We start from the raw sequence: 25,515 nt of genomic DNA on the forward strand, positions 1-25,515 counted from the left end.
CTGGTCAGGGAACATATCAAGCAGTTTGAGGCGATCAGAGTCCAACAGATTAGCCGAGAAGAAAACAGCCGCGCTGATGAACTGGCCGGTCTCGCTTCCATGGTAGATAGTACATCTCCAAACCCCCTGTTAATTGACTTTCTTCCGCGGCCAAGCATAGAAGACGCCGGACAGACGGATGTACTCTGCGCCGCGCTCGATCCTTCCTGGATGGATCCCTTGATCTTGTTCTTCAGAGATCGGACTCTTCCAACTGACAAGAAAGAAGCACACAAAATCCGGGTGAAGTCAGAGTGGTTTTGGCTCTCTCCATCTGGCGCGTTGTATAAGAAGTCCTTCACTGGCCCTTATCTTAAGTGCGTGCACCCGAATAGTGTGGAGGTCTTCTTGTACGAAATTCACGAAGGCATTTGTGGCAGTCACATAGGGGGCAGGTCCTTGGCCTACCGAGCTATCTCGCAGGGATACTGGTGGCCATGCATGCAGGCAGACGCGCAAAAGTACGTCCGCAGGTGCGAAAAATGCCAGAAATTCGCCCATCAGATCCATCAGTCCGCTAGGGAACTTCTTCCCCTCACCAGTCCTTGGCCCTTCGCCATGTGGGGGCTAGATATAGTGGGACCACTGCCAACAGCACCGGGCAACCGGAAATTCTTCATCGCGGCCACAGATTACTTCACGAAATGGGTTGAAGCTGAGCCCTTAGCAACCATCAAAGAGAAAGACGTGAAGCGGTTTGTCTAGCAGAACGTGGTCACGCGGTTTGGCGTCCCCAAGATCTTGATCTCTGACAACGGCACCCAGTTTGACGGTCGCCTATTCAGAGGATTTTGCGAAGATTTGAAGATAGAATTCCACAACTCCACCTCGGCTTACCCGCAATCCAATGGTCAAGCCGAGGCATCAAACAAGACTACACTGGATGGGTTAAAGAAACGGCTGGAGAAGGCAAAGGGAAAATGGGTTGAGGAACTACCCAGCGTCCTTTGGGCATACCGAACAACCCCGCGACGATCTACCGGGGAAACTCCATATGCTTTGGCTTATGGCATGGAGGCGGTTATACCCCTGGAAGTTGGCATGCCCACCCTAAGAAGCGAGAGTTTCAAGCCCGAACTGAATGCCGAGGCTATTGCCTTGGAGTTGGACCTAGTGGACGAGCGTCGGGAGAAGGCCCTCATCCATGTGGCCGCCTACCAGCAAGAGCTCTCCAAGAAATGCAACAAGACGGTGCACCTCAGACCATTCAAGGTTGGTGATTGGGTTTTGAGGAAGATTATGGGCAACACCCTGGTGCCAGGAGAAGGCAAACTAGGGGCAAATTGGGAAGGACCCTACAAGATCACCGGTCTGGCGGGCAAGGAGGCTTACCACATGGAGGATTTAGAGGGAAGAGCAATACCCCGGCCATGGAATGCGGCCAACTTGAAACTGTATTATTTTTAAGCTTTTGCTTTCTTTTCTTGTGCAAAGAAATTTTTTGGCTTGCACTACAGCATGTAATTCTTTTTGTCAATTTATAGAAGTAATTTTGCTTTAGCACTTGGACTGTTGTTTTAATGTTAAGGACCGAGATGATGTACTCCGGTTGGAAGAGTTGGTGTTTTGTCCAACTTCGGATCCCCAATCGAGATGATTTACTCTGGTTGGAAGAGTTGGTGTTTTGTCCAACTTCGGATCCCCAACCGAGATGATTTACTCCGGTTGGAAGAGTTGGTGTTTTGTCCAACTTCGGATCCCCAACCGAGATGATGTACTCCGGTTGGAAGAGTTGGTGTTTTGTCCAACTTCGGATTCCCAACCGAGATGATGTATTCCGGTTGGAAGAGTTGGTGTTTTGTCCAACTTCGGATTCCCAACCGAGATGATGTATTCCGGTTGGAAGAGTTGGTGTTTTGTCCAACTTCGGATTCCCAACCGAGATGATGTACTCCGGTTAGAAGAGTTGGTGTTTTGTCCAACTTCGGATTCCCAACCGAGATGATGTACTCCTGTTGGAAGAGTTGGTGTTTTGTCTAACCTCGGATTCCCAACCGAGATGATGTACTCCGGTTGGAAGAGTTGGTGTTTCGGCCAACTTCGGATTCCCAACCGAGATGATCTAATCCGGTTGGAAGTGTTGATGATTTGTTCAACTTTGTTATTACCAACCGAGATGTTTATTTCGGTTTATAAATTTGTTGTTTTGTTCTGCTTAAGTACTTCAACCGAGTTATGAATTCCGGTTGACGAGGTGCTTTGTTCAAACAATGATTTATACCGAGATATTTTGCTGAAGATGGAATTGATGACTACTATGCAAACACTATGCAAAATTTGAATTTTTCATTGACAAGAAAATCAATACAAAAGAAGGGGACAGAGCCCGGTTACATCACAAGCGTTGAAAGCAAAAATACAAAAAAGAAAAAAAAACTAAACTAGGGGGGAGAGATTGGTAAACTCGTCCTCGCCAGCATCAAGGTTGATGGTTGGACTTGCGTCTTGGGCACCGGGCTCATCATTGCCGGGCTGCTCTTGCACCTCGGCCTCCTCTGCCTCAGAATCTGTCTCACCGTCTCCCCCTTCAAGTCCTTCCTCGGCCTCAGCTTGCAAAGCGCTGAAGACGTCGTTTGCATAAGGCACAAGGTAGACCGGTAGCGAAGCTGGAGGAGGGTTGGCAAATACGTCGGTGTCAGAGCCCTGGCCGAGGTGTTCGCAGGCGGACTTCCAGCCAGCCTTGAAGTAGATGTCTTGTGTTGCAAAGACTTGCTTCTTGTAGCTCTGCTCGGCTTCGTTAAAGCCGGCGTTATTAGCAGCCCGGCAAGCTTTCTTCTTCGACTTTTTGAGCTCGTCTACTTCGGTCTGGAGCTCATCCCGTTTTTTCTCGGCCGCATCCAGCTGACCGAGCAGTCTGTTGTTATCGGAATTGGCCATCTCAAGCGAAGACTTAGCCTGGCCGAGCTCGGCTTGGAGGCTCTCGACCTGGCTGGCTGTGTCATTGGCCTTTTGCCGAAGTCTGTGGATGCGCTCCAAAACCAGGTGTTGTTTTTGAATGGCCTGCAAAAAGCAAAGTTGATTAGAAAAGGAACCGGGCAAACACTTGTGAAATTTTCAGAGGAACATTGACTTACCCTAGCCATAGACTTCACTGATGATTTGACCAACCGAGTGTCAGGGACGTGGTCGCTGCCGACCATGTCGCTCGGTAGTAGAAGAGCTTTGGACAGATCGAAGGCGAGCAGATGCTCTTTGTCAGCCTTGATCGAAGCCGTTGCCGGGATGTCTTGACCCCGGTGCTTCAACTGTGGACGCCAGGCCGGCACTGGGACGGGGGCGTCAGATGGATGCTCGGTAGTGAGCTCGGCGACTAGCTCAGCGGATGGATCTGCCCGAGCTCTTTTACCGGCACGTCGTGCAGAAGGTTCTCGGATGGATTTCCCGGTCACTTGAGAGGCAAGGGCGACTACAACGCCACTGGATTGACCGGCGGCTGGCGAGCGAGTTACAACGCTCGGCAGCTCGGCGGATGTGGCGGTGAGCAGGTTCTTGATTCTGTTGCGCTTGGCCATTTCTTGTTCCTCTGTCAGGCGAATGAGGGGAACGTCTGGCAGAGTTGGATCTGGTGGGGGCGTTGGAGCTCGAAGGAAATCAGTAACTTTACTCCGGCGGGGAGCGGAGTATCTGTATGTGGGACTGTAGCCGAGCAATTGGTTGCAATCTCAGTCGCGGTAACGAAGCGCGGTCCTGATTGCCTCTACGTTGGGGAAGTTATAGTTGGCTTGCAAGGCTTGGAAGGCTGCAAAAGAAACAAGGAAGAGAATGATTAAGGTACAGAAACATTAAGAAAGTGTATTAACCGAGGTAATTTGCGCGGCTTACATGTGCTGCCAAAGTTTTTGCTAATCATCCAGCCCGGTACCTCGGCTGTCTCATAATTGCCAGACACCCAGAAGAAATCATCGTCGTGAAGATCCTTGTCTGGTGTGCCGGTCACGATTTTCTCTCTGCCCGGTCTAATCTTGAGATAATAGGCAAGACCGTCGCCGGTGTAGCCTAGGGTGTATTGGCGCAGGATCTCGGCTAAACCTAGGCTAATGCCTAACCGGTTGTTTAGCTCGTGCACACCGTTTATTATCCGGTAAGTGTTGGTAAACACTTGGGTGGGTGCTACCCCGGTTCGGCATAGGAACTCGGTGATGAGTGGGTTCAGAGGAAAGCAGAGCCCTCCTTCGACGACCGACAGCACGGTGAAAGGGCATTGTTCTGTTCTACCCCAAGATGTGGTCTCTTCTTCTGCGAGCTCCAGGTGGACATCGGCCGGGACGCCGTACTCCTCCCTGAACGCAGCCAGCGCGGCCGGAGTATCCACTAGGAAGCAGAATTTCCCCATTTGTGGCCGGCTTGGTACAGCCCGGCTGAGGGGTTTGGCACTGTGGTAATTGGTTGCTGCTCGGTCCTGAGAGCCTCAAGAATGACAGTGGTCCCCTTGGACTCTGCAGGAAAAGGATGGCAAGTGTAAGTGTGAGCGCGGTCGCGCAAAAGGAGCTGGACTTTAGCTCGGTCATTAAGAGTGCCAAACCACCTCGGTTGTCTATTCTAACTAAGGAGCCCGGTCGCCCAAGCAGACCAGATGTTAGCCCGGTTGAGCGACCAAGCCCTTTTATTATCTCGGTTTTTGCTGGGGTTGAGACGAACTTGTTATTTGCTCGGTTAGACTGGTTTTTTGGATCAAAAGAGGACCAGGAGCCCGGTTTGCCCCAGTTCTTCAGTGTTCTTCATGAAGATGAAGAACACCAAGAACAGTGAGAGGTTTGGGACGGATTCAATGGCTATGCCCTAAGAGTTACGTTTTTGTGCCCTAATGTGTGTAATATGAAAGAGAATAGCAACAAAATAGGGGTAGAAGAACTCACCAGTGAAGGGCAGGATCTATTCCCTCGAACACGAAGAATACCAGACGAGGCCAAGGCAAGGATGCAAGAGCTCTGAGGTCGTATAACAGAATGGCAGTAGGAGGAGATGGAGTTTGGGAGGCCCTGTATGTATAGACGAGAGAGGCCGCCCAAATTCAAAATTCTGGCAAAAACGGCGGGTTGGCTGCTCGATGACCAATGGTAGCCCGCCACGTGTCCCCATTTATGGCGACGTCAGGACTGAAGTGACGGGTTGAAGAGTCGAAGAGCCAACCGAGCTACTTTCGAGGAAAAGAATGTCAGCCGAGGAATATAACCGGGCAAGTTTGCAGACAGTTATGTTAACTAGCCCGGTCGAGCTTTGGCATCTTTAAGACCGGAGAAATGTTATCTCGGTCGAAGTGAGTAATCCCAGTCACGCTTTCGCGGACGGAATTAAGGGGCAATTAAGAGGGTGATTTATGATCTGGAATTGGGCCGAGGCAACGGCCGAGCAGGAAGAGAGCCCAACCGTGCATGGGGCCGAGATGATCGACTATCCGTCCGGAGATGGGCTGCCAGAACTTGGCCCGGGTAAGAATTGGGCCAAGTGTGAGCCGCCCCGGACCGAAAAGAAGCTCGGCAAGGAAGTGCTCGGTTGGACCGAGCTGCTTGATCAGGGGATGGCTGAAGCCAGACAAGCTGAGTGACCGGCGCCCGGAAAGGCGTGGTCAACCGAGGAAATCGTTTGATCGGCAGGAAGGCCGACCACAGGAGGTGCCCGGGCTAGGCTCTGCCGAGATGCCGCCTAGCCCGGTCCTCCCTGGGGTTTATCCAGTGAGGTGCTTGGGTATGAAGCATAGCACGGTCGTGGATAGAGCAGCTCGGCTGCCGAGCTCCTGCTGAGTAGATAGGCAGTTGAGATTAGGTGATGATCGGCAAGGTTTATACTGACAGATGGGATAGCGGAGCCACGTGTCAGGAGATGACTGGGAGTGGATATGGGGCGCAGAGGGTATATAAGCATGTCTGTGCCCCCCATACGGGACAGATGAACATTTTGTAAGGAAATTCTTACACTCAAACACTCCTCTCTCTCTCTCTCTCTATCCAAAGGTGTGTTCTAACTTGATCGTCGGAGGGTTTTTCCGGCCACACACCGCCGGGTAGCTCACCGTTTTTTGTTCGCAGGTGATCGGACATAAACGGAGCTCGGAAGAAAGGAGTACGGGCTTGCCGGAATATCTGCTCCCCGTACAGTGAGTTAGATGAAGAAATTTACATGGAACAACCATAAGGTTTTTCTGTTCCAGGAAAAGAAAAGAAAGTGTGTACATTGGTTAAATCATTATCTGATTTAAAACAATCGCCAAAGCAATGTCATGAGAAATTTGACAAGGCAATAATGTCAAATAGATTTAAAATTAATGAGTGTGACAAATGTGTTTATATTAAAAACACAGACAAAGGTTATGTTATAATATGTCTTTATGTGGATGATATACTCATCATAGGTAGTAATAATGACATGATTAAAACTACCAAGAAAATGTTGAGTAAACATTTTGACATGAAGGACATGGGCATTGTTGATGTAATTCTTAGTATGAAAATTACCAAAACATCAGAAGAATATGCTTTGTCACAATCTCATTACATTGAGAAAATACTTGACAAATTCAGCAAAGATGATGATCATCTTGCTAGAACACTTGTAGATGTTAATTTGTTTCTATCTAAGAATGTACAGGAAAGTATTTCTCAATTAGAGTATGCCCAAATTATTGGAAGCTTAATGTACTTGATAAACTGCACTCGCCCGAATATAGTTTATGCAGCAAGTAAATTAAGTAGATATATGAGTAATCCAGGAGTAGAACACTGGAAAGCAACTATAAGGGTTCTAAGATATCTCTGATTTACTCGTAACATTGGGTTTAATTATATTAGATATCCAACAGTACTTGAAGGATACTGTGATGCAAATTTGCTATCAGATACTAGAGACTCAAAGTCCACAAGTGGGTATGTCTTTACTCCTAGTGGGGCGGCTGTATCTTGAAAATCTTCCAAACAGACTTGCATTGCTAGGTCTACTATAGAATCAGAATTCATAGCTTTGCATAAAGCTGGGAAAGAAACAAAATGGCTTCGTCACTTCCTTGAAGATATTCCAATGTGGCCAAAACTGGTGCCTGCTATATGCATACATTGTGATAGTCAATCAGCAATTGGTAGAGCACAGCGTCATATGTATAACAGTAAGTCACGACACATTCTTCGTCGACATAACACCGTGAGACAACTACTCTCTAATAGAATTATTTCCATTGAATATGTAAAGTCTAAAGACAACATAACGGATCTACTAACCAAAGGGTTAGCAAGAGAGTTAGTTGAGAATTCATCGAGGGGAATGGGACTTAAGCCTATTAAATAAGAGTTACCACAACAGCAACCCAACCTAGTTGACTAGAGATCCCAAGATCTAGGTTCAAAGGGACAATCGAGTTGTATATGACTCAGGAGGATCACTAGGGAGTCAAACTCCTACCCATTTTTATGATGAAATAATGGTGTCTGCAGCGTTTTAGGTTAAGTAATACTTTTAATGATTCTTATATCTAGGTAAATCTAGTGAAGTATGGCAGGATACTCTTCATAAGAATCACCTATGTGAGTGTGAACTGGGCCGGTTCTATGAGATTTATAAAGGGCTACAATTCTCTAGAGCACTCATGAAAGACCAGGTTGTTCAGGGCCGAAATGAACACAATAGTGCGAACTAGACTGTGTTTGGGGATATACTATGTGAGTTCTATTGTCTTGGTTTACACAAACGGCTAAGCAATTCAAGACATCATGTTTGCTGGTTAGCTAGTAAATCCGATAGTGTCTCACAAAGGAAGGTTCAAAGCCAAAAGCTACCTATCCTTTGCAGAATATTTCTAATTTTTGTACTCTCTGTAATTAGATCATGTTGTTGCATTTTTTCTCCGTCAAATTCCATTCATTTGGGGGATTATTGGAAATTTGGTTTTTATAAGACTTATTTTGGGCCAACTTTGAGTCCAAAATTGAGTGGGCCCCAAATGTCTTTTGGGATGGGTGCGAAAAGGTGACGTGTTCCTTGTCACATGGCAAGTCGCACGGTGAAGACGATTCGTCAAAACCATTTATGAGTGAATGGGAACTTGATGTCGTTTTAGGTTCGTGGAATAGACAATTAAAGAAGTAAATGTGGGTTTCCTTGAATTGGGTTGTCTCATATTAAAATTTTAAAAGGGCTTTTGTATGTATATAAGCTCTTAGTGTACTAACTTGGGTTGGGCCCCAAGGGGCACCCCAAGTTTGTAGAAGGGAAGAGTTATGGACAAAGTGAAACTTAGCCCAAACCACCACACACGCGCGTGCCACCGCCACCGTCCGTCCGACCGTGCCGGGCGCGGTTCTGGGTCGGGTTGTGTAACGACCCCACCACGTATAATAATTAGCATTTAATTAATTAAAGAGATTTGAATTTAATTGCCCATTACTTTGATTTAATCCGAGATTTATGAAAATTATGGAGACTGATCCGTATATGATTATATTGAAGATTTATTTGGAATTAGAAATTGAAAACCTAATTGGCTTAAGAGAGTACAAATGGTGAATTAAATTATTTTAATTTGGAGTATCGGACCATATGGGAGTTTAATTAAATATTCGATTTAGATTTATAATTGAGATTTGATTAATTGGGTCCAAATTGGAGTTAATTAAGTTAAGAGGATTGGGAATTAAGATTATTATGAATTAAATTCATTTATGTGATGCTAAATTTGAATATGTAATTTATTGACGAAATTTTGAGTCTGATCAGAAATTAAAGACATAAATGATTTAAGAAACCAAAATTGAGGATGAAAATACGTTTAATTTAATATTTGGAGCCTTTTGGGAGTTCGATTAAAAATCTGATTCGGAGTGATAAATTTAAATATATTTAATTAGGCTCTAATGGAAGTCAATTAGACTAATTAAGTTATGTGGAATTTATGATTAGTTATGATTGATTTAATTATGTACCAATTAAGATTCATTAAGACTAATTGTTATTTAATTAAGCTAATTTTTAACCATAAACTAAATTATGAGAGAATCTAGAATTGAGTGTGGGTGTAGTGAGCAATTTTGTGGGTGTAATGACAAGTGTGTGTGCACGTGTCATGTTGTTAGGCAAGAAGTGAGGTGTGCATGAGTGTATAATTTGGTGGGTTCAAACTTGTACTCAGCCATGAGTAGAAAACACAATCTAAGAGAGAAAGAAAAGGAAATGAATGCATTCATGTGCTTGTGCTGGAAAGAACAAAACTGAGAGGTAGAGAGAGAGAGAGAGAGAGAGACCAACTCTATGTGCTGGAATGGTGAAGGAAAAGCAAGGGGAAGCTTGGGAAAAGTGGAGAGTTGAAGAGAGACTCAAGAAATTGCGAAGAAATTCATCCAATTGAGGGTTTTGGGTAAGAAATTAAAGCTCAAATCTCTTAGATAAATTATCTAGAAGTTGAAATTAAGAGGTAATTAGATTCAATTTCATGCAATGGAAAATAAATTAGCAAGAAAATGAGTTAGGTTCATAATTATGAAAATTAATTGGAAAATTAATTATTTTGGATTTGTTGATGTAGTCTTGAATAAATTAAGCCTCATTGTTGCATGCATGGGCAAACTCTACAAGATTAATAATTCAATTAAACATGCATTGTAGAATCTTCATATCACACTTGAAATTAAGAAAGTTATGAATCAATCTCATGGATTTTGTAAGAAATTGAGTTAGGTTCATGAGCATGGATAATAAATTTAGAAATTAATAATTTGAGTGTGATTTTGTAGTCATGCATGGGATTAAGTTTTATTGTTACATGCATGAGCAAATTTATAAGTTTTAGTACTCTTATCTTGGATTTTGAAGAATTTGAGATAATCAACTCATGTTTTGAAGAGAATGAGAAGAGTTTTGCAAACATTAAAATTCATGGGAATCTAGAATTAATCTTGAAGATAAATGAGGTTTTGATTTTAAATCCCTAACAAATGCATGTAATGTAATTTAAGAGTTTTACTCAAATTAAACATATTTTGGAACATTTATGATTTAAGGAAATAAGTTTGGAAAGTAGTTAGTTTGAATTTGAATTTGGATTTGATATGAGAAAAATTAATAAAAATCTAAATTAGAGCAATTTAAGATCTTAATTATGGATTGAGCTTGACTATGTAGAATTGGTTGGATTTCGATAAATGTTTCATGCATGCAAATGATTTGCTAAGGAGTTTATGACTTTAATTTCATGTTTTGAAGGAAAATAGAAAGAGTTTGAAGTTAATTTTATATAATTAAAAAGAAAATAAGAAGTTGGAGTTATGTTCATGATTATGAAAATTAACTTAGAGATTAATTATTTTGGATTTGATTTTGAATATCTTATAGGAATTTGAGACTTATTTTTATATGCATGTAATTTGGAGAAATTAAGGAATTAATTCATGAACATGGTTAAGGTTAATCAATATAAAAATAATTATAATTCTTCAATTGAGCTTGGGTTTGGAAACCTTGATATATATGAGATGTAAATTTACATGTATCATAGATTTCCTGGTTTGATTTCATACTTTGATGAAATAAGAACTAAGTTTTGGAAAATTAAGAATTTATGATCAAATGAGTTCAATTTTTAAATTAAAGGAGTTTTAATGTAAATGATTTAAAATTGGTCATATTTTCTTGATTATTTAAGAATTGTATGTTTTTAGATAGGCCATGTATGAACCCAGATCGTGAAATTATTTTGAAAACTCAATTCAATTTTTAAAATTTGGGAGTTATGAAGTTTAAGGAAATGAATTAGAAGTAATTCGAGCTTGTATGATGAATCCTTGGAGATATGAACTTCAAATCTTATAAAATTGGCCATTATATTCATGTTAAAAGTTATATGGTGGAAATATGAGTCTTATGATATTAATTACATTGGTTGGAACCAAGTTTTGAAGTTCAAACTTAATCTAGAAAAATCCAGAATTCGACATGTCCGCTCAAGCGTACCCTGCATTAGTAGAGTCCTCGCTCGAGCGTTGAAAGTCTCGCTCGAGCGTAATTTGCAAGCAACCAGTACTTTTGCAGACCAAAGGGGTCCGCTCGAGCGGAGGGCCCTGTTTCAGAAATTTTGAAAAGATATTTTATGCTTCGTTTTCCGTCCTCTTTCATTTCAAAGCACTCTTAGGCATGCATTAAACATTGTAAATGAATTAAAGAACATGAAAGGAGCCTAAGAATGTTAAACAAGTTAAAGAACATAATGAATTGTAATATGACCCAATGTGTTATAAATTATGTAGGGTCAAACGTAAGGACGAATCAAGCACCAGAACATTGTGAGTAATAACTCTGTAAAGTTATGTTTAATTACAAGTATTTTCTGACTGATATGATACGATCTGTTTTCTGAAATGCTATTTTATGAATTATGAATGAATGTCCATTTTTCTGAAATGTATTTGTGGCATCCTTAGTTCACGTGGCCCTCGCCCGGGGGTAACAATACCGTGGCCAATATACACGTAGCCCTCGCCCAGGGGTAACAATACTGTGGCTTATATTCACGTGGCCCTTGCCCGGGGGTAACAATACTAAGTCCTATATTCACGTAGCCCTCTCCTGGGGGTAACAATACCATGGTTACTTGCACGCAAGATATGGACCTTTATGGTCGTCGGTACCGACTATACATGTGAGTCTCAAGACCAAATTGAAATGATAGCTAAGGGGTGTACCACGTATGATTTTATGCAAAATCTGAATATGAATATGAACATGTATCTGAATCTATTTCTGATTTGAAATCTGAATATGCACAAAACTCTGTTTCTGATAAGAATATGTTTCTGATATAAACTCTGATTTCTAACTTTGTGATGGACATCATTCATTAAAATCCTTTACTCTGTTATTATTCACTGGGCTCTAGCTCACTGTATTATTTATGTATGTAGGTGATCAGGCACGTAACCAGGCTTAGAGGCGAGTGCCTGGAATCTATTTTTGGCAGCCAACTTATGTGCCTCCTATGGAGGTTCCAGTTATGTCAAGTGGTTATGACCATGTGATTAAAGTTTAAGTTTTGTTTTCTTATTTGTTTAAACAAGTCTTTGTTATTTTGTAAATAGGGCTAAGTCCCATTTTGTCTAATCTGTATATATGTAATGACGCAAGAATGATGTCTAGACATGTATATGAAAAGTTTAAAATTTTCGGTTCCATATAAGTCTGTACAGCTCAATGGATGTTGTATATTTGTTATTTGCTTCCGCAAGCCCCTAATATTATGTTATTCTGTCTCAGAGGCCTTCGGTAATCCCATGATTACTGGCTGGTTACGATGCTAAACCCATAGGACGGGTTTGGGTCGTGATAGGTCGGTTCTTATATTAATTTTTTAGACAAAATTCATTTAAATTTTTTCAAAATTACTTGCGGAAAATTTAATTAAATTCAAATTTGAATTTAATTTTTTGTCCTAATTTCTTTCCTCATTTGGTCCATGTCCAATAGGTTCAAAAAGACCATAACAGATTCGGTTGTTGGGCAGTTTCTGAACAGATATATAACTACAGCAATTACCAGCAGTTATCTGTCTGAAATAGTGCTGTATCTGTTCAGTTTTTCTTTGTATCTGTTCATTCAAAATTTGTACCTGTTCGATTCAAATATATACCTGTTCGGACAGGACTTTTTTGCATATAAAATACCTACATTTCTAGTAGTGTTGGGGATCTAAAATAGTCTGAAAATTCATTTTTTGATGTCTTATTTTCTGCACTATTGCATATATTCTTCATATTAGTTTTTAGGAATTTTTATAGAGAGTATAGAACACAAAGTTCTAGTTCGCCAGACAAATTTGTTTGGAGTGTTACTACAAATTTGTGAAGATCATTGTATCTTGGGAGATAGACGCCACTTAACTGTAAGTACCGTAGCGGGGCGAATCTGTCTTAAGGGTAGAATGTCACACACTCGACTTGATCTTTTATTTTTCATTCGGTTCGATAAAATAAATTCTGTAAGTTATTTATTTTATTTTGTTTCAATTTATTTTTTGTACACAGAAGATTGTTCTAACAGAATTTTCATGATGCTGAATACCCACGTCAACCTCCATTTTTGTTTAGTAAATCTAGCTTATCTGTGTCAACCTCAATTTAAGTTATTATTATTATTATTATTATTATTATTATTATTTATAAATTTATTCTAAAAGTTAGCTTATGTCTAAAATTAAATAATGGGAACATAATAAAATAATCAAAAAGTCACTACTAAAAAGTCAATTATCATCTATACTTTTCTGTATGTCTTTTCATAAAAAATTAAAAATTAAAATAGCTAATTTCTAAAATAACTCAAAAAATGACAAATTAATAATCACGTGACAAAAAAATATAATATATTCTTTATATTGAATGAAAATTAATGTATCATTTTTTTTTGGGGTCTAATTTTAAATATAAATTAACTTTAAAAATAAACTAAAAAAAATTAAAATATGAAGGATCAAAATAAAAAAATATATTTTTAAGAGTCAAAAAGTAAAAATTAACCACAAATAAAAGGAGCAAAAGTGTAATTTATCTTTGTTCCTTGGTTACTCCTACACTAGTGCCCTATCGAGATCTCTTCTCTCTTGCTTCGCTGACTTTTATCTCTCTCTCTCTTAAAAACTAGCACTGTGGGTTGGGGTGAGCGAGCGAAACGGAGAAGAAGATGATGGTGAGATGGTTGGTCCTGGTAGTGGTCATCGCGAGCAGTGCTACGCAGCAGGTGATTGCAGATGCCTATGATCACAGGTACAAATACGGAGATCCAGTCCCGCTCTACGTCAACAAGGTCGGTCCTTTCCACAATCCTAGGTAATCCCATCTTTCTCTTTTCTCTACCACTTTCTCCGATTTCACTTTGCGTTTTGTCAATTTGTCTAAGAACTAGGGTTTTTGTTGTTGTTGTTATGTATGGATGTTTGTAAAGGGTTACACACACGCGCACTAGTAGAAAGCCTGTGTGATCAGTATGATCTCAATTAGTAGATCGACTGCAATTAGTATGATGATCTCAATCCTTTCCCTTTTTTTAAAAAATAAATAAATAAATAAATAAAAAATCTTGAAGAACATTTGCACCAAATAGATCCAGCTATACACTTGAGTCCAACTTAATCTGGGGAAATGAATTAGGTTGTGGAATAAAGTGGGTCTGAATTAAAATGATTAATTTGTCGATAGTAGAGAGGGTGGTCTTGAGAGATGTAGAGATGAGGAATGGGTGTGCTTGGTAAGATAGTGAGAGGGCACATAAGGGTATATGGTATTTTGTCTTTCTACACCACAATTTGTTGACCTCAATTCTTCATGAAGGTTAAAATAAAAATCATAAAGATAAAGAAATGAAATTTGGGATGTGAAGAGCTTACCTTTTGTTAAATTTTGAAACTAGGATGCATCAACATAGAGTGTTTATATTTTGATTGATGAAATTTAGAACTTATTGGTCTCTATCATTTCAATTGCATTACATTTATCCTATGAGTTTGCTTTTTATGTCAATTAAGGACAATTGATAACAAAGGTTAAATTTTTAACCAAAATTGCTCATGTGCAACGTGTGTGAACATTTTAGGGGCAAATAGTGTTTCCTTCTCTCTCCCCAATTCATCTCTTTCCTATCTCTAACCATTTTTGCCCTATCTAATCACTTGCTACCGTTAAATCTATCACAAATCATCTTGCACAATCAATCCCACCACCACCCCCCTTTTATCACCACCAAACTAGTTTCTCCCCTGCACACCACCTACCACCAATCCACATCCCTCCACCACCTTTTGCAACCACCAAACCACTTCCATACAATAGCTATCGATCCACTTTGCCGTCACCAATGCCCATTGCCATTATCGTAAATCCACTGCAATTCAATGGCTGTTAGTGATCATTTTCTATGTAATGGAACACCATCAAATCCGAACTACTGCCCTCCACAACCACCAAATCGATACCGATACAATGGAAACCCTAATTGATGAAAGTCCGAAATGAGGAAAACCTCAATTGATGCAAACCCCCAATTGAGTGACTGGTGTGTAGTTTGGTGGGAGAGGGCGTGAATGGGTGTTGCAGCCTGTAGTTGGGTCTACAGATTGGCTTTGAGTTGTTGGCTGTTGATCTTGTGGTGGTGCACAAGTGATGCTTGGTTAGATAGCCGAGAGTGCATTTGGGTGCTTCATTGCACAAGTTGTTGTAGGTGGAGTGAAAGAAAAAAAAAAAAAAGAGAGAGAGAGAGAGAGATGGAAAAAGTTGGGGCAACGCATTCATAGAGAAAGAGAGAAGAAAAGAGTAGGAAGAAAGAAAATAAAATAGAGAGAGATTGAGCAATCGGGGGCAGCGAGAGAAGAAAAGAAGAAGAAAGGAGAGAGAAGAGGAGAAGAGTGGTGTTGGCATGGTGTTTGCAGGTTGCTATAGTGCAACCGTGAAGTTTTTCAAGGGACCAGATCGTTGGTTGGGGTTAGTTGTGGTCAATGAAAAGTTGAGTCAACTCAATATATGACTCAACTCAAGATTGATTACACTTGGTGGGCTGGGCTGGTATAAATTTCTCTCTTTGCCCTTAAAAGTTTATCATGTGTGCAACATGTGAGCGAATTCTGTCAAAAAATGAGATTTTTGCTTTTTTATTGTTTTCATTTTTATTTTAATCATTGCCACCCATAGCACGTTATTTTCTTCAATTTTGTAATGTGGTTTATGTGGGCTTGAGAGATGGATATGTGTGTCTCCCAAGTATTTTAAGCATGCCTACTATCCACAACATATTTAGTAATTCGAATTGACCGTAAAACTGTGCACAAAACCTATGTTTTATGTATGAAATACTCTATTGGCACTTTGTGAACATCATTTTACCATAGAAAATAAAAGAAGTATATTAAAAAATATGAATATTTTCTTTCAAGCAAAAAATATGAATATTTTGTTGTCCCCATGTTCTTGGACATGGGAATTAGATGAATCAGACATTTTGACATGTATTTGCACCCCGATACATGTATGAATCCATGTAACATAGATTGTGATTGTCAAACATGTTTCTGACAAGGAACACCGTAGAAGTCTTTGTACTTCTTAGTTAGAATTTTTAGCAATGCTAGAAGCTTCTTCTTATTTCTTCCCTTGCTTTTTTCCTTTTAAGAGACGAATTAGCGAAGGAAAAGAAATATGTAATGGACCATAGTATAATAGCACATCTAGGGCTCCTTGTAAAGAGATACAAATAATCAATGTTTTCATAAGTTTGCTAGGAAACTTTTAAACTTTCATTATTAGAATTTTCTTAAAGTAAATGAACACTATTCCAATTCAATTATTTCCTCGCTTCTCATCAAGAGGTCACCGATTGAACCTCGTTAAGCCATTTGATTGTCCTTGTTACGTAAAGACAGTTTTTTCTTTTTCCCTCCCATTATTATAATCTCCTTTTTAGATGTCCCAATATATTGTCCAAAGTTGATGATTAATCATTAAATTTTCTATCATAGCCCTTGTCGTGAAGCAAGTCACAAAATAATAGAATACTAATATAATGGAAATCAATGGACATGAGGTGATTCCCAAATCTGTATGCTTTCTTAATGGAGAAGCATGGATGCATTCAATGTGATTTAAAATCATTATCCTCTCTCATGGCTTTATATAATTTTGGGACAAAGGGAGTACAAATTTCCATTTTTTTCCCTTTAAAAAAGATATTTACTCCCGTAACTACTTGGCCTCATCAAAATTTACCTATGTCATCTAATTGTCTAATAATCGGTGTTTCTTCTGCCCATTTTGTGTGCCACATGATTGAAATTGCCAGTTTTGTCTAATTGCCTAATTCCTGTTCCCGTAGTCTAATTGGATTGTGTTTACTTAGATATTAAGAACTGCCCCAACCAAACAGTGCTATTTATTATTTATTGCTTCATTGGTCCCAAAATATTCACTGTGGAAAGCACGTTGTTCCATTAAATGCGGACATATGCTGTATACCAGTTATTCTGTTTTTTTCTATTAGTTTTCCCTTTTGTTTTGTCTTGGATGTGTAATTTATATTGTTATAGGGTATGGAAATTTAACTACCCCTCTACTTCAAACAGTAAATTTGGCATATTCTAGAAAATGTAATTTGGACTATAATTTTTTTTATGAATTTACTTGTCAATAATAATAATAATAATTTTGAAAATGAATTCAGAGTTTGCCTTAGATGCTTACTATTCCATGCATGATTGGTTGGATGGAATACATTTCGGGATGAGTGTTTATAGAAAAAAGGTCTTTCATCATGAGTGAGTGTTTATATAAAAAAGTCTTTCATCATGAGTTCATCTTAGTGGCATCACTGCCATGTATTCTCTCTCTCTCTCTCTCTCTCTCTCTCTCTCTCTCTCTCTCTCTCTCTCTCTCTCATTATTTTTGTGGCATCACTGGCATGAGTTCATCTTAGTACATAGCTAATTTCAAAATTTGGTCCAATATTATTAATTTTTATTGAGTTTTTTCCTTTTAGATTTTGTTGGTTTCTGCCTAATGAAAGACTGGTGTTTGCATTTTGAATTTCAGTGAAACATACCGCTATTTCGATCTCCCATTCTGTTCTCCAGGTTTGCTTGGCCATTCCTTTTTATTGTTTTTCTGAAATGTTAATTTTTGTGTCTAGAAGTAAATTATGTTGATGGGATTTCAATTGCAGGTGTTGCGGTAGATAAAAAGGAAGCTCTTGGTGAAGTGTTGAATGGGGATCGTCTGGTCACTGCTCCTTATAAAGTTGACTTTTTAGTTGAAAAAGACTATGGAGTTGCTTGCAAAAAGAAACTGACAAAGGAAGATGTTGCTCTGTTCCGTAGTGCTGTTACAAAGGATTACTACTTCCAAATGTACTATGACGACTTGCCCGTCTGGGGTTTCTTAGGGAAGGTTGACAAGGATGGCAAAGCTGACCCCAGCGAGTACAAATATTTCCTATTTAAGCATCTTCATTTCGAGATCCTTTACAACAAGGATCGAGTCATTGAGATTAATGTACGAACTGACCCTAATGCCCTTGCGGACCTTACTGAGGATAAGGAAGTTGATGTAGAATTCATGTACACAGTGAAATGGAAGGAAACACAGACTCCTTTTGAGAAGAGGATGGAGAAGTACTCACAGTCTTCTTCACTACCACATCACTTGGAAATTCATTGGTTCTCAATAATCAATTCATGTGTGACAGTTCTCCTTTTAACTGGTTTTCTCGCTACAATTCTCATGCGAGTCCTGAAGAATGATTTTGTTAAGTAAGGAATATTCTTCATCTATTACTGCCTGTGTTTATACACTCAATTATTTGAAATCTTCTAGTATTGTTTTTTTAGTTACATTTTTTTACATGTAAAAGGTATGCTCATGATGAGGAGGCAGCTGATGATCAAGAAGAAACCGGGTGGAAGTATATTCATGGTGATGTTTTCAGGTTCCCTAAGTACAAGTCTTTGTTAGCTGCATCCATTGGTTCTGGCACTCAGCTATTTACCCTGTAAGTATGTTTTCAAAGTTGTTTTCTTTGTAAGTATGTTTTTGAAGTTGTTTTCTTTGGTTGGTTTTAAACTCTTCTTATGACTAGTTGATGAGCAATTATTTTTCTTCCTTCTATTTATTTATTTTTTTTACTCTTATGAGCACTTTGGTAGTCTTAACTTTGCATTTTTTTCCCAGTACAACTTTTATCTTTGTACTTGCTCTTGTTGGCGTTTTTTATCCATACAACCGTGGAGCTCTGTTTACTGCACTGGTTGTCATATATGCGCTTACATCTGGGATCGCTGGCTATACTGCAACCTCTTTCTATTGCCAGCTGGAAGGAAGAAACTGGGTATGTAGTCATGAGTTTTTCTTTATTTTCTTCTTTTCTTTTTTTTAGACTTGCATTCTTCAAGATATTTTGCTATGATTGGCTAGGGGTTTTAGTTAGCTATGTTGTGTAAAATCATGGATGTGTTTTATTTGTGGTAATCATATCCTCCAATCTAAAGAATTTGGCAACATATTTAGATTTCATATTTTATAATATTTCTAATTTGTTCCCTAGGGTAAAATGGTGTTTTGCATGTTACATATACAGTTCAACATGAGCACTTCACTCATTTTGAAGCAATTATGTATTGAAAGGAACATAATGGGGGAGCTTTGCACGTAATTATATAATAAACTTAGATTACCAGACACTCGCTAGGCGCATATCCAAAGGGGTGTCATACACCTTAAGCCATATAACCTGGCTGGATGTCCAAAGACATTTTAGGCTCATATCTTTACTGTTAGCTGGGTGTTATGTCCCAAATGGGTACTTCAAACATTTAGATGAATCCATGTTAGATAGGTGGGTGTCATGATACTTGTAACTTGTGCAATCGTTAACTCTTAGCAAATTATTTCATGTATGATGTTTTTCTTTTTGGTGTAGTAGACAGGCTTTGAGAAGAATATCTTTCTCAAGATCCCCAATTTCTGTTCAGGAATTTTGTTTTTCTTCAAATCTGTGCTATAATTTATTTTGAGCATTGTTAAAGTTACTTGATAAGTATTCGTGTGCGAGGAAGGGGTTTTGAACTCAGAGAAGTACTGTGGGTTTGGATTTTTGACAAACATAGGAGGTTGAAGAGGAAATTCTCTGATTCTTCTCTTAAACTTTATTTGAGACATTGGAGGAGGGAGACCGGATTCTGATTTGGGAGCTTTTGGAAGGAGAATGATGGAAAGTAATGTTTGCTCTCAAATTTCTCTCTTAAGCTTTATAGATTTCTAGTTATTAGGAGTAGAATAATCTCACTACTTTATTTGGAAGCAGGTTAGTTGGAGCTTTTAGCAGTAGTTTGATGAAAGGAGAGAAAAAAAATTCGTCATTTGGAAGATCCAACAATTGTTTATAGAAGAATCCCACTGTTGCATTTGGATAACATAACATAAGGTTCCTCTTACTTTCTCATTCTGTCTTATTGACAAATAGTTTTAAAACAAAGAAGGTTTCTTTTTTCTTTCCCAATAGAGGAAATTGCCTTTCTTTTATTTAATTTTAGAATTGTTTCTCCGTGTTGGGGTGGCTTTGCACACTTCCTTATCTTCCATGATGTAATGGCATCAATAGTAGTAGCAGACTCGCACTATGCTATGTTGTAATCATAGAGATATACTTGAGCTAATCATGTTGGTATGTTTTCCAAACATCTATTTTTGGTCACAGTAATTAGAACTAAAGTGACTCAGATTGAGTAGTTGTGGATACTTGGAGAATTTGAAGAGCGACATGGGAAAATGCTAATTGTGAGCTCATGCCAACGTTGTCATCATTTATCCAAAAAAGCTCATGTTCGATTGGAAATGGCCCAACCAATAAAACTCATATCTTCACCCAATTACTTTGCCTAGAAGTTTTCATTTTTTGTGCCACTTTTTTGGAAAATTTCTGTTACTTTCTTTCTAGTATCCAAATTTGAGCTTTAGTCAAATTTGCCATTTTTGGTAATTTTATGTTTTCCACGATTATCTCGTGTTTAACAAAGAATTAACCCAGTTTATTATTTCATAGTCAGATTAGTGTTTTGATTATTTTATAAGATTTCGGAGAAAATTTCTCTTATTTGAGTGTTCTGTATTATTGGTATTCTTATACTAAGCAAAATTATAGACTAGTTTTTGTTAATGTTGTTGCATGAATTCTGTCTTACATGCTTCCCTGTGTCATAAAGGCATACCCTTATTGTGAAAATTTGCTGATCTAATTTCACATTCCTGACTTGGCAGGTGAGAAATTTGTTATTAACTGGAAGCCTGTTTTGTGGACCGCTGTTTCTCACATTCTGCTTTCTTAATACTGTTGCAATTGCATACAGTGCCACTGCAGCACTGCCGTTGGGTACAATTGTGGTGATATTTCTCATATGGACTCTAGTGACATCTCCTTTGCTGGTATTGGGCGGGATTGCAGGAAAGAACAGCAAGGCTGAGTTTCAAGCTCCTGTTCGCACCACAAAATATCCTAGAGAGATCCCACCATTGCCTTGGTATCGTGGAACTTTGCCTCAGATGGCCATGGCTGGGTTTCTGCCTTTCAGCGCGATCTATATTGAACTTTATTACATATTTGCTAGTGTTTGGGGTCACAGGATTTACACCATATACAGCATCTTATTTATAGTGTTTGTCATTCTGCTGCTTGTTACTGCTTTTATTACCGTGGCATTGACATACTTCCAACTTGCTGCTGAAGATCATCAATGGTGGTGGAGGTACGTATTCTCATTTGGGTTTTGTTATTTCTGCGTCATGCTTAACTGACAAGTAGTAGAATTTATATATTGTATTGTATTGTATTGCTTCTCTTTAATGTGGTTTCCAGTTTCTTTATTATTTTATTTTATTTTTATGTTTCTTTTTTGGCTTTTCTTCTTTTGCATGGTGGCGAAACATGCATACAAAGTGTAGCAAGAGTCATTCTAGTCTCATGTCTTCCCTCCTGATATCCTGCTATTGAATTTTCTTCTCTTTGATTTGACCTCATGGAATTTGTTTGGTGTCTGAGCCTTCTAATTAAATATGGTCTTGGGTAGGTTTAGATTCTGTCATTTTCTTCCTGAAGGCAAAGCAGTTTGGAGATAGATTGAATGGAAGTATTTGTTATGTATGGTTTATTTACATCAAATGATGTTATTTCAGCATCATCTTTGGATTTCCAATCAAACAACGGATATGTTAGAGGTAATAGGTATATATAGTTCATGATCAGGTTGAGAGGTAATAGGTATATAATAACCTGAATACCAAAATTATCGACTTTGGAATTGTTCACGGCCAGAGATGAGTTAAATGGCATCTAGTATTATCGATGAGAAGAATCAACCCTCAACTGAGAATCATGAGAAGCGGTATAAATGAGAATGGGTTTAATGCAGTAGTGGTATTTTAAATAATAGTTCATATAGCTGTACGTGGCCTTGAATTGGCGGAGTATTGAGTCCTTAGTTGCATTCTGATATTAATTGTGCAAACATATAACCTTCTTTTTCTTCCAGAAATCTGCTGGTTTGTTATTTTGACAAATAACAGTTGGTAAAACTGTCAGTCTGTTTTATTTTAACAGTCAGATTCAAAATGTATCTGCATGTAGTTTTGTATATGGACTATATGATTATTCCGTTAAAGAATGAATAATATCATCAGATATAGGAGTTGTTTAAAGCACCAACTCATACATTGATTACTTTTAACAGGTCTTTCCTTTGTGGTGGATCAACTGGCTTGTTCATCTGTGGTTATTGCTTATACTACTATTATGCCCGATCAGATATGTCAGGTTTTATGCAAACCTCCTTTTTCTTTGGGTACATGGCTTGCATCTGCTATGGTTTCTTTCTCATGCTTGGGACTGTTGGTTTCCGTGCCGCTTTGTTCTTTATCCGTCACATATACCACTCAATCAAGTGCGAGTAGTGACTTTGATGGGAGTCTTCTCTGTTCGACAGGTATGTTTCCTCTAAGTTCCTTATGGGGTTCTATTCTCAAAAAAATATATTGATGGCTTAGCATCCCTGATTTAAGTTGGGGTACTGGTTCAGAATTGTCTTCAAGTTGGGTTGCTTATGGTGGCTGGAACGGTTGCACAATTCATGGCTTACAGACCTTGGATGGCGTGTTTGATCTTGGTGCCCTCTGTAGATGGGATCTCTAAAAGGAAGCTTGTATCAAGTACGATAAAAGGCGTTGTGGAAGTGGAAAATGTTCGTCTTTTTGCATTGACAACTGAATATTCAATATTAGTATACTAGTTTAGATTTTTTTTTTTTTTTTAATAGTTTATCTTTTGGTTTCTTTGTACGTATTACAATCAAGGGTATATCTATTGCAATGTTCTGTTTTCTTTTTCACCATTGGACTTGCAATAGTGTCTTTAACTTTTGGTTCAAGTAACATGGTTATAAAATGTTTAGATATCCCGAAAGCAAACAGTGCATTAGACCTCTGTTCGTGTTCTCATAAGGTTGGATGATATTCCGTGTGTTGGAGTGGTGTTACAGCTGTTGGGAGACGGAATCACTAATGTATTTTGCGGCAGTCTACTTATGAAAACACAGATCAAAATTGAAAGAGAGATCTCAGTTGAATTGGTTGAAGATGGATTATGTAAAGCCCTGAGAACGATGGGATGCTAATGCATTGGATTTCACCTAGACATGATCATCAATGGTGAGCAATAGGTCTTGCATGGCCTGGTGGAAGACGAAAGCTGTTGCAGCTGTCATTGCCTTTCCTACTGTTTGAAGGATCTATTAGAACATGAATCGAAGGGAATTTAGTTAAATTCATGGATTTATGAGTGTGTTTTTAGTAGGAATGTTGATAATGATAATGAACTCGCCAAACCAGCTAGAGAAGAAGGTATGAAGGAAATTGTGATGGAAGGAACATTTTAAAAAAAAGACGGCAGGAAGAAGAGAAGTGGTAGTACCTTTCCAATGAGTGGTCTCTCTTAAGCTCCCAAAGGCCTTTCATAATGAAAACAATACTTGAGTGAGCTAAAAAAAATACACAGAGAGATCTGGAGGATTTGCCCCAAACTCCCCTCCCCCCCCCCCCCCTAAATTTTTTTTTTAAACGGGAGAGAAATCCAATAATGATGAGCCAAAACGGCATTTACAAAAGAGTCCATGCTTACAAGTAGAGTTTATCCTAATCAAAGGAAAAATGAGCAAATAAACACATAAGCAAAGTTAAAATAGTATCAAAGACATGATCATACACAATCCTAACCCGTATTGCAAAGCAGAAGCGATCATAAGAGATCAGCACTAGGGCTAGTTGGAGATACCACAAAAGCTTCACTCCAGAGAGGGTAAGCTAACAGATCACACCCATGGAGCCTAAACAAACAGTAACATAGAATAAAATTAGAAAAAAAAACTTAAAGAAAACCAAAGCTAAGATCGGGGAAGAATCAGATCTAGTGAAGGGATGGTCACGGCATGGTGGTGGTGGTGGTGGTGGTGGTGGTGTCGGCAACGAGAATAGGCGATGGGCGGCATATCCGTTGGTGTCATGGTTGTGGCGGCACGGAATAGTGAAAGGCAGCGGAGAAGTGGCAGATTGAGCTTCGATTGGGAGGTGGAGGAGAAGAAAACGCAAAGAAATTTTCACCCTAGGGGAAGTAGCACCTCACAGGGAGGGAGAGAGTGGGAAGAAATCTCCCAAGAGTTATTTTGCAGAAAAGTAAAAGAAAAAAGGAAGAAGAGGAGAGAGGCGGCCGGAGAGAGGCCGGAGGCCCCCTCCCCCCCTAAATTGGACCATGAAAATAAGTGTACATTGTTAAAAGGGGAAAAAAAATGCAAGAGATATACACAGTAACATAGTATTCGAAATTTGTATTGTCTGTAGTGTTTCTTGTATTACTCTAAAATGACGTCGATATGGGGAAGCATTAGAAAAATAAATAAATAAATAAATAATTCTCGAGCCACCTCAGTCCGCCCATCTCCGACAACCCTCACCAATTCCAGCCGCCTCCGTCCTTCCTCTTTCTCTTCTTTGTTCTTTTTCCACCTCATCTTTGCCATCACAAACCTTATAAGAGGAGGAAGAAGTGGCTGTGCGGCTGGGAAAGGGGTGTGTTGGTGGTGCGAGGGAGGGGGAAGAGGGGGGTGTTGTGATGGTGGGGTTGGGGGTGGGGTTGAAGTTGAAGTTGACTGTGTCTGAACTCAAAGACTGCGACTAATTTGGACAAATTGAAGTCTGGGCTATTGATGTTGTCTCTTGAAGATAATCAGAAACATGAGTCCCATAAAGAAGACGAGAAGAGGCAGTGGGTAAGTGTGGAAATCATCCTGATGATGGGGTTGAATTGACATTTGATGAGGAGTTGATGTCTAATATTATTGAAGACGAGTATTATCTTGATGCTCATTCTGAATTAGGCAAAGAGGAAGAAGAATGAAGAATGGAAAGAGATGAATTAGGCAAAGAGGAAGAAGAATGAAGAATGGAAAGAGATGGTACGAGAGGAGTTGGTCGACGACACACAACTGTTGAGTGCAGGTTAACAAATTTATGTTGTGTTACGGTTATTTTGTTTATTCCACATATTTTTTTAAATCATGTAATAATTGATCAATCTTTTCAATATAAGGATTTTGTAGACCTATTTTACGGACTGTCTCTAATGAAATCCACGTGCAACGGACAAGGAACTTTGAAGGCAGGAGGTTGGATATTGGGTTATGTTTACCTGTCTGAAGAGTATCCTTAAAAGATGTCATGGCAACTCAAACAAAACAAAACACGTTCTTTTGTTTGATTGATTGCAAATTTTATTATTTTGTTTGGTTAGGGCAAAAACTTTAAACAAAAAGATTAGGGAAACTGATAAGACTTTGTTTGAGAACACACACTCTCTCTCTCTCTCTCCCCTTGAAAAAGATTAGGGCAACCGTCAGGTCTAGATCAAGGGACAATGGGTTTCCTACTCACTTGAAGA

The 25,515-nt window shown here is 39.1% G+C and overlaps 1 protein-coding gene and 1 long non-coding RNA gene across 2 annotated transcripts; both read left to right on the plus strand.

Annotated features, from left to right (window-relative positions):
* Positions 1 to 9,163: 9,163 nt before the first annotated feature.
* LOC114288332 (uncharacterized) lies at positions 9,164 to 12,263 on the plus strand. The gene is made up of 3 exons (XR_003638209.2): positions 9,164 to 9,376; positions 11,262 to 11,297; positions 11,916 to 12,263. It is a non-coding gene; the product is annotated as an uncharacterized LOC114288332 (long non-coding RNA).
* Positions 12,264 to 13,548: 1,285 nt separating this feature from the next.
* On the plus strand, positions 13,549 to 22,915 carry LOC114288333 (transmembrane 9 superfamily member 3). The gene is made up of 8 exons (XM_028231844.2): positions 13,549 to 13,832; positions 17,577 to 17,617; positions 17,707 to 18,292; positions 18,394 to 18,531; positions 18,711 to 18,867; positions 20,796 to 21,280; positions 22,262 to 22,513; positions 22,607 to 22,915. The coding sequence occupies exons 1-7, from the start codon at positions 13,687 to 13,689 to the stop codon at positions 22,479 to 22,481; spliced, it is 1,773 nt and encodes a 590-aa protein (XP_028087645.2). The 5' UTR covers positions 13,549 to 13,686; the 3' UTR covers positions 22,482 to 22,513; positions 22,607 to 22,915.
* The last annotated feature ends 2,600 nt before the right edge of the window (positions 22,916 to 25,515 follow it).

Source organism: Camellia sinensis, chromosome 4, assembly GCF_055761805.1.
Source record: "Camellia sinensis isolate YWXY chromosome 4, ASM5576180v1, whole genome shotgun sequence".
Taxonomy (NCBI): Eukaryota; Viridiplantae; Streptophyta; class Magnoliopsida; order Ericales; family Theaceae; genus Camellia; species Camellia sinensis.

Excerpts from the sequence above, each read along its gene's own strand:
- LOC114288333 (XM_028231844.2), top strand. The coding sequence starts at position 13,687 with ATGATGGTGAGATGGTTGGTCCTGGTAGTGGTCATCGCGAGCAGTGCT. Across the intron at positions 13,833-17,576 it reads GGTCCTTTCCACAATCCTAG|TGAAACATACCGCTATTTCG; the intron begins GTAATCCCATCT and ends TTTGAATTTCAG. Across the intron at positions 18,868-20,795 it reads AGCTGGAAGGAAGAAACTGG|GTGAGAAATTTGTTATTAAC; the intron begins GTATGTAGTCAT and ends CTGACTTGGCAG.